General features: G+C 37.0%; 1 protein-coding gene across 3 annotated transcripts in view; it reads right to left on the bottom strand.

The window, feature by feature from the left end:
* Positions 1-1,452: 1,452 nt before the first annotated feature.
* LOC149084756 (cytochrome P450 18a1-like) overlaps positions 1,453-13,859 on the bottom strand; it is a 30,214-nt gene continuing 17,807 nt past the window's right edge. Inside the window, exons 1-8 of one of the 3 annotated variants that reach the window (XM_089235186.1) lie at positions 13,475-13,512; positions 8,084-8,211; positions 5,805-5,911; positions 5,411-5,712; positions 4,369-4,484; positions 3,465-3,723; positions 2,016-2,206; positions 1,453-1,901 (exon numbers count right to left, since the gene is read on the bottom strand). In XM_089235186.1, the coding sequence (XP_089091312.1) occupies positions 1,726-1,901; positions 2,016-2,206; positions 3,465-3,723; positions 4,369-4,484; positions 5,411-5,712; positions 5,805-5,911; positions 8,084-8,211; positions 13,475-13,497 (1,302 nt within the window). In that variant the 5' untranslated portion in view covers positions 13,498-13,512 and the 3' untranslated portion in view covers positions 1,453-1,725. Of the gene's footprint in view, positions 1,902-2,015; positions 2,207-3,464; positions 3,724-4,368; positions 4,485-5,410; positions 5,713-5,804; positions 5,912-8,083; positions 8,212-11,984; positions 12,446-13,474; positions 13,513-13,859 lie in introns of those variants that run through there. The other 2 variants (XM_089235184.1, XM_089235185.1) reach the window with 2 other exon arrangements.

Here is a 13,859-nt window from a genome sequence, read left to right as displayed (position 1 = left end):
CCAAATATTCCCAATAACATCTGTTGATGTTAAAATTTTTCTTTTCAGAAATTTTTATTTTGTCATGGATTTCCTAACCCATTCATAAATTATGAATTGCTTTTAAAAAATTCCACTGACAATTTTTCATGAAATCTAATGTTGGGAATGAATGTGATTTTGAATAGATATTATACGATTTTTTTTTACCTCTAGTCAATATAATGACTGGTGCAGTTTCTATAGAAATTTATTTTGCTGTTTTAACCACATTTTTTTTTGTCATTTTTGGAGAATATTTCTTTTACTTTTTGATGCATTTTTTTTTTTCAAATTTTTGGGCATTTTTTCGAGTGTTTTTTGGCCACTTTTATGGTAATTTTTCAAGATTTTTTCAGGTCAACAACACCTTGGCTTTGGTAAATATTATAATTGAGATACAAAACTTTTCTTTTCTGAAATATCGAGGAGTCATATACATTCATTGATGTACTATTTATGATGTAAATTTATATGAAGTAAATTATACCTCATATAAATTTTTACATCGTTTAAACTATAACACAAATATAAATTATTAATCAGGAATTATATAAATACATAATAGTTTGCTAACAGAATATGTAAATTAACTTTTGCTAGTCATCAGTAGATGTCAAGAAATGCTTTAAGGCTGATAATACGATAAAAGTTCTTCGACAAAAATCTTTTTCAAAAAAATTTTGTTCAAATTTATTTTTACTCTATCTTTTATCAAAGTTGATCATCATATCATAATATTTCTCTATCAAACTTATTTTATAAAAGATTTTTGTTTAAGGCCGGGAATTACAATATAAAACTCTTTTATAAAATTTGAAAAATGCAGTCATCGGTTACATTCGAAAAAATTGTAATGAGCAGCAACGAAGGCACTGGAGGGTGTGGCGAAAAAATGCTTGCACACAATCCGCCTTTATATCTTTGTATGAACAACAGCAAAAATGCATAATTGCACAGGGCAGTTACTTCGAAGTAAACACGAAATATAAACAAACTCCATATCTCTCTGGATGGCGCAAGATGTTAATTTTGGCGCAGTGCGGCGCAATTAGCGCAGAGTCTCTAACTAGGGTTCTTGGAGATTTTAGGGGCCCCGTGACATCAGATTATTCTCTATTCATTCTTCCGCAATAAAAAAAAAGACTCGGAATTTTTATTAAAGTAGTAACAGATTTAGATAGTATAGAAATGTCATTTATTGTGTGTTTGCCAACTAATTATTATATCATCCTTGAAGAATGCACAGCAATATGCCTCCTCCACACGTGGTATTTACCTTCAAAATGCAAGGATCCGAAATCGTTCTTGCTTGGCTTGTCAAGAAATAGTAGACACGAGCTATTCTGCTCGCAATTATAGAAACTTCACGAACAGCTCACAAGTGAAAATGGAACGTTTAGGAGTTGCTTGGAAGCATCAATGTCGGAAGAGCTCAAAATATAAAATGAATTTATTTGAAAAATATAAGAAAACCATGTTGAGTGTTTTTTTTGAGAGCAACAACTGCCAAATAAAGGGTTAAGGAAAAATCACGTATTTTTTCATCTTATACACTCATAAATATGATAAACACGTCATTATAACGAATCCAGACCAAATGAAGATATCGCAGTGGCAATCAATTACAATCTTCTCGGTTATTCTTGTGGAATTTTCCGACAAGAAAATAGAATTATTGATTGATCGAGTGATCTATGGATTAGTTCATCTATTTTTGAAAATGATGTCGTAAGGCTTCGTCTGGAGGGTGATGCCGAGAACTCCTTCGAAGTCTGCTTTGGCACCCGGTGGCAGTTCAACCCTGAATCTCTGAAGCACGGACGTAAAGTACATGAAGACCTCGGTATCGGCCAGCGATTTGCCGGGACATGATCTCTTGCCTTTGAGAAAAGAAAAAAGTTTTTTTTTAAACATGAATTACCACAAAAGAGCTTGCTTGAAGAACTGTGGTTATGCTACCAAACGTGATTGTGTCCACACTGGCTCAAACTTACCAGTTGAAAACGGAATGAAATAGTCTGGTTTGTGGAACTCTTTGCCGTCTTTAGACAGAAATCTCTCCGGACGGAACACGTCGACGTCGTTGCCCCACAGCTCGGGGTCATGGTGAACCGCCCATAGGTTAGATATTACGTACGAGCCTGCTGGTATGAAATATCCTCCGAGTTCCGAGTCCTCAAGTGTACTGAGAATACAATTATATAAATATTGTTATACAAAAATTATGTAAATAGTCCTAATTTATCATTTATCATGTCACTTTTCGCCGGTAAATAGTGTAAATATTCATTATTACACGTAAAAATAAAAATTAGTGCAATTCGTTGTAAATCTCTCCGAGTTGATGACAAACTTGACGGGTTTGGCGACAGCATCGACGCCGAATAATGATGTCTTTGTACCAGAGAAATTTGTAGAAAGAAAAGGAAAAAATAGGATCTCTTCTCTTTTTTCTTCTTTCTCTCTCTATATATATATATATTCTATAAACCTTGATCTCACCTTAGAGAAAGGTATAGCAGTATACACTCCTATACCTTCTCCAAGGGTCTCTGGAGAAGTTTCTCGAAGCTTCACGCTCTCTTCTTCCTCGTGTATATAAGCACTCGCCAAGTAGTAGTTGTGGTCGAGAGGGGGAACACAAACTCTTGTGTACACTTGAGAAGCCATCTGTCAGGGGCTGTCTGTTTAGCGTGTATTGTCAAATCATTGCTTGTGAATGCATGTATATATTGTTCCGAAGAAATCTGTTTCGGTCAGCATTTTGTTCCGCCCCTTATACTCATTTCAAGGACTTGTGTGAGAGACATTATCCAGAAAAATATATTATATTCGTACACATTCGAGATTTTTTTCCTGAAAATGTCAAAGTCGCAACTAGATGATTTGCAATCTGTGGTAACTATTTATTTGCCATCGTGGATGCAACTAGGGGTAACCGGTGGGTGTGGTGCTCCGGGCTATGGACTAGAGGTAGCGCCGAAATTAACCTTAAACTCAGTTATTCTTAGATTTTCAGTCGCGGCACAAAATATGCATCAAGGCCAGTTTCGCGACCCACGGGATTAGTTGTTTTCCGAAATTGGTGAATCGAGTAACGCAATAAGTGCATTTATAACAGGATTGTAGATGGATCCGTATGACTCATCTACAAATTCTCAGAAAATCAAGTTCGGGTCGTGAAATATAGCTCAAGAATCCCGGACTGTAAGTGGATTTGTACGCAGAAATGCGTGCTTGCTCCGACTGACAAAGTTACTGGTTGCGGTCATTTTTGCTCCTCCCCCCGGTAATAATAAACGAGTTATCAAGAACAGCAAAGGGTGAATCAGGGCTATTGCCCCCGCTCTGACGCTCGGGGCACCAGACCCCCCCCCCAATAGTTGCAACCCGGATAATGCAATGTAATGTTGAAGAAAACGATTGACTTAACTATGACTCACTATCTGACGACGTTGATGGGAGCGATGGTCCGCCATCGCATCAGTTCGGCAATGACCGCCCGGGTGTAGGGCAGATTCTTGCTGTCTTCAGAGAAAGAAGGCAACCGATCCTTGCCAATCGAATCGTCGATCTCCATCTGTACTTTGTCCTGCACATGTGGGAAAGTCGCGCAGGTGAGGAGCAGCCAGTCCATGGTCGCGCGGACAGTTTCACTACCGGCTCCGAAAAATGCACGAGACAAATCTGTCATCACGGACTCTAGGACAATTGGAAAAAAAAAAATTACAATATTTCATGATATATCATGATATCGATTATTGGGGTATTTACCTTTGAACGTGGGATTGAGGTCGTCTTTCTTTTTGTCGATTTCCAAGACGTACCCGTCTAAGAAATCACGGATTTTGGCTCGCTGTGGCTCACGAACACGACTGCATAGTGTACAAAAATGTAAAATAAAAAGATGTTCGGTTTTTCTCATCTTTCCTTACACCAAGGGTGCTCAATCTTTATGAAAGTGTTTACCAGTTCATTGGAATAATCTGAAAATGTGCCACGGGCCACTTGGGTAGTCTGGAATTGCGGTGGGAGACAATTGAGTGATCTATAAATATGCTGTGGATCACTTAAGTCATCTTAGATGTGAATCGCACCATGAGTCACTTCAGAGATCTTGAAAATGTGCCGCTGGCTGCTCGAGTGATTTGAAACTGTGGTGCGAGACACTTGAGTAATCTCTATAAATGCATCGCGAGTCACTTAAGTGAGCTGTAAATGTGTCGCGGCTCCCCGAAAAGCGCACGAGGCAAATCTTTCATCACGGACTTTGGGCCAATGAAAAAAATTTAACTATAATGTTTCACGATAGCATGAAATCGAGTAGAATTGGTCTTAAATACTTACCTGTGAACGTGGTGTTTGGATCGTCTTTCCTTTTGTCGATTTCCAAAAGGTACCCGTCTACAAAATCACGGATTTTGTCCTTCTCCAACGTCTGCTTGTGCTCTTCTACTTCTTCCCTAAGAGTACCAACCAGAATATGACATAACCATATGTGTGTGTCACAAAACGGTCACTATAAGCACTCTGATACACTTAAAGCCGATTTAACTCAGAACTGCATATTTCGCAGATTGTAACATTAATCACCCCGATTCGAAAACAGATCAATCATTTCTTAATTTCTCAACAGTATTGAATGTAATGGTGATGATTGTCGCGATATTGAAATGGCAGTTATGTCATTGGACAATAAGCCACTAAATGTCGAATATTCGCTTTGAAGACCAGCGTTGATAAAGATTTTCTTTTGGGACTGTCAGTAAAAATTTCCTATCATACTATCGTTAATAAATATTCTCTTTCAAGACACCTTTGAAGAAGACTCTAATTACCCTGCGTCGGGTACCAAGTAATCGTGGGATTGGGCCTTAAAGAGCACCTTTGAAGAAGACTCTAAAGACCACCTTCCAAGAAGGAAAAAGACTCTAAAGACCATCTTTGAAGAAGACTCTAAAGATCATCGTTGAAGAAAACTCTGAAGACCCTCATTAGAGAAAACTTTCAGAAAGTTTGTTGAAGAATACTTGATATTTTCAAGGCCATCGTTATCAAAGATTGGCTTTCAAAATCATCATTACCGAAGATTCGCTTCAAGAACACCGTTGCCGAAGTTAAATTTCGAGACCATCTTTAGTCGAAGATTCACAGCCACTGCTACGCTTAAATGCTGATTTTCCGTTACCCAAGCAAACATTTTTTTAATTTTGACGGAAGGAAAGGTGTATGTTGAGGAGCTTTTAGTAAATTTAAATCTGTTTTTCTAGAATTAAAGCTTTATTGCATCACTGCTTCTTATAAAAAAAAAGATGATTCTTGATGACCCACGAAAGTCATTGAAGACTTATAAAAAATAGAGAAATGGTTATACTAGATCGGGACTTACTCTATATATTTGTATATCTTCTCCAGAATCTTGTTCATAGGCTTATATCGTCCTACACCAAAATATCTTGACACAGCTCTGATCCAGGGGAAAAAAGATTGCCATCCCATCTGGTTGTTCAGCATCGCGAATTCCCTTGTCAATTCGTCCAGCATGATTCTTTTTGGATCGTCGAATTTCCTCCTCTTGCCAAAGACCAAGGACGAGATGTTGTTGGACATGCTTGGTGCCAGCAATATCGAAGCCTTGACGGGACGGCCAATGGTCTCGGAAAGCCTTCCGAGCAGCTCGGAGATCTCCTCCTTCAACACAAGAAACAAAAATCACAATTTTTTTTTTTATAAAATCTGAATCATGTCCTATAGAATATAGTTTACTTGTGCACGCGTTTTACCTTGATGTGAGGTTCCATTTTGATATTTCCGAATCCCAAATCTCGGAACATATGTAGCGAGAAACGTTTGTGATCTTTCCATTCCATTCCTGTAAATGCCTTCAGTCCTGTATGCGCAAGCAAGGAGAAAAAAATCGTGATAACTCTCATGTGTTCGTGCTGCTGCATAAATACTCAAAATCACACACATGCGTGTGTGTAGAGCCGAAAAAAAAATAAAGTTCTGGAACACATAAAAATTAACAGCAAATCAACCAATTGACATGAAACGTTGCGGTTTGCACTAAAATATTTATCGTGGCCTGGAGCCGGGGTTTTCAATGCATAAAGCGTGGGCCACGTTTGGCATTCGGAACTTTGTTGTGGCCCACCGATCATTTTCAGAAAATGGTTGACAACATTGAAAAACGGTTAATTTCGAATTAACGGTAAATTTTTAGAATTAATGAAAGAACTAATTTCGGAATTGATAAAAGAAATAATTCTACAATAAACGAAACAAATTGATAAAAATTCAGCATTTTTTAATGAAAGAAATAATTTTACAATTTTGAAATTAATAATTAGGGAAAAAATAATATGAATCAATGCGAGAAATAATTTCGTAATATCTGAAAGAAATTATTTCACAATCAATAAAAGAATAATTGCATAATTATTTATTCAAAGAAATTATTTAAAGAAAGATATATTGAGAAAGTATTTTCCGAAAAAAATAATTAAATAATTCTTTTGAGCGATTTCAGATTTAAAAAAAATTTTAAATGAATTTAATCGGTAATTAATCAGAAACATTTTCAGAATTAGTGAAGAAAATTATTTCAGAACTTATCGAAATTGATAACTAAAAAAAGAAATGATTTCCGGATGAATAAAAGTCTTCTATAATTTTTGTCCCTGTTTAAGGAGTGTCACGACTCTTTTTTGAAGTCGAATTTTCAAAAATGACTAATGAAAGGAAATTTTAGGCCAGGTGTCTTCAACCTTTCAGACACGGGGAGCCAAATTGAAACTTCCTAGGAAGTCCGAGGAGCTACCAAATCATATAATTCAGTGACATGCCGATAGAAGGGGCCAATGGGTTTCCGAGTTAAAGGGTGTGGTGCCACGATCTTTGAAGTCCAATTTTCTAAAATGACTTCAAAAAATATTTCACTCGATTCCAAATAAAATACTATAAATTTCGTGTCAATCGGTTAATTTTGATCTTTCATAATTAAAGAAAGAAATATTGGATTATGGTGTAAACGTATACTAGAAAAAACACCTTGAACGCGATTTTCTCGGAGCGCAGTTTTTGAGCTCATCCGTAAGATTTGAAGAAAATTACTGGCCCAAAAATTCTGAATTTCTGTAGAAAAATTTAGTTGATATGTGTTAGTAAAATAAACCTCGGATTTAGCAAATTGACTGGTGGGAAGTATTTTTTAAAAAATGTTGAATTTAGTTTTTTGAAATTTATATATATTTTTTAAGATTTAAAAATTCATAAAATTCCAACGAATGGTCAGATATCAAAGTCCGAGGTCTATTTCACTCACACATATCGACTAAAGTTTTCTGCAAAAATTCAGAATTTTTGGGTAAGTAGTTTTCGTCAAATCTTACGGATGAGCTCAAAAACTGAAATCTGAGAAAATCGCGTTCAAAGAGTTTTTCTCCTCAGATTCTAGTTTCTAGTATAGGTTTACACTATAATTCAGTATTTCTTTCTTTAATTATGAAAGATCAAATTAACCGATTGACACGAAATTTTTAGTATCTTATTTCGAATCGAGTGAAATATTTTTTGAAGTCATTTTTCTGAAAATTCGACTTTAAGGCGCGACTTTAAATTATAAAAACTCCTTCGACTTCTCTATAGGAGCAATAAAGTTGATTGGATTGAATTTAGTTTCGTCACAAAAAGTAATGCTAAATTCTGAGACTTTCGTTTGCATACCTGTTACAAGTATTTTAGTGTAAACCGCACCTTCTTATGTCAATTGGTTGATTTGTTCTTGATTTTTAAAATATGCCCAAGACTTCTTGTCTAGAACGTATTTCAAATGTTAAATCTCTCATGTAGGTATTTCGTTTTGTTATTAATATGCTATTCGGGTAAAGAACCTGTAGAAATCTAGTGAGGTCAAAAAATTACCATTGTGGTAATTTATGCAAGTTTTCGATCTTGTGAATATGAGGATTAACGAAGTTGACGCGATTCCGGCAGACGTGGACCGAGATCAGTCATCTCCGTTCCATGAATGAATCGATAGATCAGCAAATGAGAAACTCACTCTCGGTTTCTTCTGAGAATTCGAAAGTGGAATCCGGAGGCCTTCCCATGAAAGCGTTGGTAGCGAAGGCGTCCTTCTGGGATTGGTAGTCGCACAGTATCAACACGTCACGGCTTCCCATCCGGATCCTAAAAGGTCAAGAACTAAAATTTATCATAAGAATACTAATGGCACACAAATAATTCCATTTCAAGCCTTGAAAATCGTCATGGAGCATGACGTTTAGCGTTGATAAGTGCATGGTAGCTCATTTTGGTTCGACAACCCACGATTCTCTTACGAGTTGAATGGTGTCACTATCCCGGATGCAACTAGGGTCACCGATTTGGGAATTCTCATTGACGAGCGGCTTAGGTTTTCTGAACATTGTTCAGCGGTGGTCAAAAAAGCGGATAGAATGCTTGGTCTCATTTTCAAGAAGGTCTCTTCGCGTTCTCCTAAAGTCATTCTTCCGCATTTTTACGAGGCTTAGTTCTTCCTGGACTGGAGTATGCTGTAAGGTTTTGGAGACCATACCTACAGAGGGACATAGACTTGGTTGAATTGGTGCAGAGAAGAGCTACGCGTGTCCTTATGGGAACACGGGGCTTGAGTTATGAAGAGAGACTTCATTTTTTGAATATGTTTACATTGGATGAACGCAGGTGTCGAGGAGATATGATCGAAGTGTTCAAAATTTTCAATGAGATGGATAGAATGGACCATGAACTTTTAGTACACCGCCAATCGACTGCTCTTACAAGGGGACACCAGTATCGATTGGTAAGGGACAATGCAAGGTTATGGGGTCGCAGGGAATTTTTCTCTAATAGGGTTGTCAATAAATGTAATAGCTTACCCCCGGAGGTAGTAAATTGTAACACAATTGACACGTTTAAAAAGAAATACGATAAACATGTTGGGGTAAATCGAGAAGCTATCCATACTTAGTATAAGACAACCACAAGTATTATTTATTGGCATCGTATAGTATTTTATCATGTGTATATATTGTTTATAATATTTCTAATTACATTTTTAATTGGGTTGCTTTATTTTTGAAATATATAACATCCATATTTGTTATGGGCATCTTTTTCTCAGCCACGTCGCTGGGCATTTTGCCTGTTGTGGTGTTGTATTTGTATTTGTATAAAATGTTATTGGCATCTACTCGGGTAGCCTGTGCATCGTACCATCACTCCCACGAAAATGGGCTAAGTTGTGACTGATCTGGCTGTGACTTGGAAGGTTTGTCCACACTTGTTAGACTTCAATTCTCATCATATGATGAGCATGGGAGTGACATAGTCTCCCCCTTTCCAAAGTGCTATGCCAAACTAATTGCGGATCACAGCCCTACTACAACCTTCAGGAACCACCGGAATAGACTAAAGGCGACTACACACAACTCTGACGTGACGTGGTCGTTACTTAAGTGCCGTGGGAAATTTCGATTCGTGGGAATTCACCATGTAACGAATCTTGAAAACCGTCAATGTCCGTTATCAGAAGATGAACATCTATGTATAGTCCCGAATTACGCTCCCACTCAAACAACGTCAATGCTTGAATGGAGTGATTGATTACGATGTCAATCAATACCCAGAGCCACCCTTAGGGGGTGTGCGACCACTGCGGTCGCACCGGTCCTGGTTTTGGAGGCCCCACACTTACAGCAATAATAATTCCTTTAATAATTTTTTTAATTCTGTGTTTTCATCTAGAAATAAATTATTATGGAATTTTCCTGAATTTTCATCAATTTCTGGAATTATTTTTTGCATTTATTCTGAATTTTCATGACTTTCATTTTCAAAATTTTCGATTCCCCTTTCATACAGAATATACAGGGTGATTCAAAACTCAATGTACAAACTATAAGGGGAACATGAAAACACAAAAAACACAAAACAGAATAGCAGAAATGTATAACAATTTTTTTTTCTGTGTTCACATTGCAGCATAACTGTAAGAACTTTGAACACTTGTTGTGAAAATCTTATACGTACAAATAAATACAAATACAACGCCACAACAGACAAATGCCCAACGAGGTGGCTGATAAAAAGATGCCCATAAAAATATGGATGTCATATATTTCAAAAATACAGCAACCCAATTAAAAATGCAATTAACAAAAATTATAAACAATATATACACATGATAAAATATTATACAACGCCCATAAAGAATACTTATGGTTGTGTTATTCTAAGTATGGATAGCTTCTCGATTTACCCCAACATGTGTATAATTACCAGTGTATAATTTGTATAAACCAGTGTATTCCAAACTGGGCAATATCGCCCCCTGGTAGGGGTGATGGAAAAATCCAAGGTGGTGGTAACATGTACACGTACTGTCCTCGTGTAAAGTATCGCTAAATGAAGAGTTTTCCCCACCCATTATTATCTTGTCATTTCTGCATCTTCGTTCATCTTCCAGCTGATCAGATTGGGGTTTCCGGTCGTACATTCCTATGTAATTCTGTTTTGTTTTTGTGTTTTCTATCTCCCCCACGAATTTTGTACGCTGAGTTTTGAATCACCCTATATATAAAACTCAGGGCTAAGGGGCAAATTATCAAGACGCCTCTAGACCGGCTATCATTTTCGCACCTGACTCCGCGTCTGGTAAAGGTCGCCCTGTAAATACCCAGTGAGTACAATATAAATAGAAATACAAAAAACAACGCCACAACAGGCGAAATGCCCATCGAGGTGGCTGATAAAAAGAAGCCCATAACACATATGGATGCCATATACAACTTGTATTTCAAAAATACAGCAACCCAATTAAAAATGCAATATATATACAAGATAAATATTATACAATGTCGATAAAGAATACTTATGGTCGTCTTATTCTATGTATGGATAGATTCTCAATTTATTCCAATATGTTTATTGTATTTCCTTTTAAACGTGTCAATTGTGTTACAATTTACTACCTCCGGGGTTAAGCTATTCCATTTATTAACAACCCTATTAGATAAAAATTCCCTGCTACACCATAACTTATAATTGTCCCTTACCAATCAATACTGGTGTCCCCTTGTAGAGTGTGCCAATAAGGACAGCTAAGGATAAGCTTTTCTCTACACCCCTTCAACCAACTCTATGTTACTCCGTGGGTATCGTCTCCAAAACTTTACAACATAAGACATAACTATCATAATATGATTTATAATCATCATTCATGAGTTTAGTAAGTATTACAAATTCAAATAAATTTTAAGGAAACAGATGTTTTCTGGATATTATGTCGATGTGGGCTCTGGAAAAAACGTCATCTGGTCTCAGTCGGGAGTCGAACAGGCCCTCTTGCAAACCGGCGACGCATGACACCATCTACGCCACTAGAGACATGACCCTGTCATCTGAAATAAGGAAAGAGACACGACTCTTCCTTGTGAAATAAGGAATTCGGTGTCGCGTCTCTAGTGTTGTAGATGATAGCATGCCCAGTTTTTGCAAGAGGACCTGGGCTTGGGAGGAGACCAGATGACTTTTCTTTCCGAGTCCACTTTGACATAATATCCAGAAAATATCTGTTTCTTTGATATATTAGGCTGAAAATGCCGTCTATCTCTCAACATGGGTGGAGATACGGGGGCCCCAGCGTCAAAGGTGGAATCGACTGATCTAATGTATATATGGATTGACATCATCATCATTGTGCCCCCCCCCCCGACTTCCAGGTCTATCTCCGCCTATGTCTCTCAAATAAGATTCGTTGAAAAAAAAGCGGGACAAGTGTATAAAATAGTCGGAACAGAAAAAAAATTTGGTCATTCTGACAGTCCCATGAAATAAGGGACTCCATCATGTTGTAAGTTTGTGACAAACAATTTTTTCAAACATTTCAGTAGCCCGAGGTTGAGAAACACTGAATTAGAAGACAACTTCGACTGACCTACCTGAATATAGGCCCGTATTTCTGTTTCAACTCGATCAGCTTGAGGTATGGTTTCGAAGTCAGGAAAGGCAAATAACCGACGAAGGGCAGACCGTAGGGTCCAGGCGGTCGCTTCTTGCCATCGTCGCTAAGTAGTACGACTAGGAGCGATACGATGATAGTCACTACGCCAGCCAAAATAATGGTACCTGCCACGGCTGCCAGAGACATGGCTTTTTTCAAGGTCTATAACAGCGCAACTGACTTGTTACAGGAGGAGTTATCGCAGTCTCTCTGTTAGTGTCTGCCTGTCAACAAGTTGTCGTGCTATCGAAGTTGTTATCGGCATGATTATAAGCTATTGCAGAGCCAAGCAAAGATCATAGATAATATTTTTTATATGCCAATATTTTTTTCTTCTTTTATCATTTTCCAGATACGGCAGCGTTAAGCTAAAAAAAAATGAAAAGCCTCTGTCGATATGCAAACCGATTCGCCCTGGTAGCTTTTATTGTGACATTAGTGACAAAGCTCAAGCGTGATCACGTGGCTGACAATGCTAGCTTTTCTTTCGTCTGATCGTTAAACGAAAAATTATAGTAAGATTGGCATCGGGAATGAATCATAATTTAGGACAGGGGTGCACAAACTTTTCAGTCTGCGGGCCAGATATGCGGTATTTCTGCCACTCGCGGGCCAGAAACTTTATGTACATCTACGACCACATGACCTGTATTTTACGGAACATTGCCGTAATTTTGGACGACTCAACTCTCTTTTTTTTTTACAAAATTCCACGTTTTTTCTGTCACTTTCAATGAGGCTTACTTAAAAAAAACATTTAAATCAAGAATTAAAATTTTTTTATGACTAGTCATAATTATCATAACGTACTTTATATCGTAATTAATTATAGTCATATAAACATACTCATCTCACATATTTGTCAAACATATAGGCACATCTTGTTTGGTGAATAATACACTTACACCCACTGCCTCTTGTGAAAGCTCGTTACTTCCCGTCATTGGCAATTTTTCAGCAATTTTAGCGATAGTTAGCTATTTTACTTGCCTTTGACAATTTTTTGACGATAATTAAATTAATTAAAACGATAATTAATTAAATTACAATTAAACTAGCATTTGAAAATTTTTTTGAAGATAATTTGTGATATCCCGTATAGATCCCGATTTTCTACTTTCCTTATTTTTATGAAGGAAATGTGGTCAATCTAGGTATTTATATTGTGTTGTATGTGTATTGATACTTTTTTAAGGGAACACCTTTGCCGGGCCGCATCTGGCTACGGGCCGTAGTTTGCCCATCACTAGTCTAGTATGTGTGATGAATATAGACGGACCCCTATATAATGATACATTACATGTATGAATCATCATGTATGGTATATCATATAGTACGATTTATCATATTTACCAAGGACGCGACGCTTCGGTATTAAGCATAATCGCCGGTAAAAGTGATTAATTTAGGAAAATTTATCAAACTTACCAAAAATCTTGATAAGTATGCATAGCAACCGATTATAATGTATAATAACCGCATTTATCACATTTATCGTAAAATATATATATATATATCTGAAAACCATTCGTTATTTTCTCTTATCCATTTTCGATTTTCTTTACCACGTGCAACATGTAATAGCAGTCCACGCCATGTGATCGTATTTTACCTGATAAATATTTTCTTAAAAATGAAAAGAAAATCACACACAGAAAGGAAAATAAAAAGAGGTTTCGACACGCAGAACTGACGCGAATAATTGGCGCGACTGACTCTGTCCTGAGGTCGACGAACAATAACAGCTGTTCATTCACCCTGTACATGTTTCTTGAACCATTCTCATATTCAATTTGTTTGTTTTAATTGAGCC

The sequence above is a fragment of the Pholcus phalangioides genome, unplaced genomic scaffold, assembly GCF_987345545.1.
Source record: "Pholcus phalangioides strain wild (caught in Gottingen) unplaced genomic scaffold, Ppha-v1.0 ptg000008l_1, whole genome shotgun sequence".
NCBI lineage: Eukaryota > Metazoa > Arthropoda > Arachnida > Araneae > Pholcidae > Pholcus > Pholcus phalangioides.
This window is presented reverse-complemented; position numbering and strand designations above follow the sequence as displayed.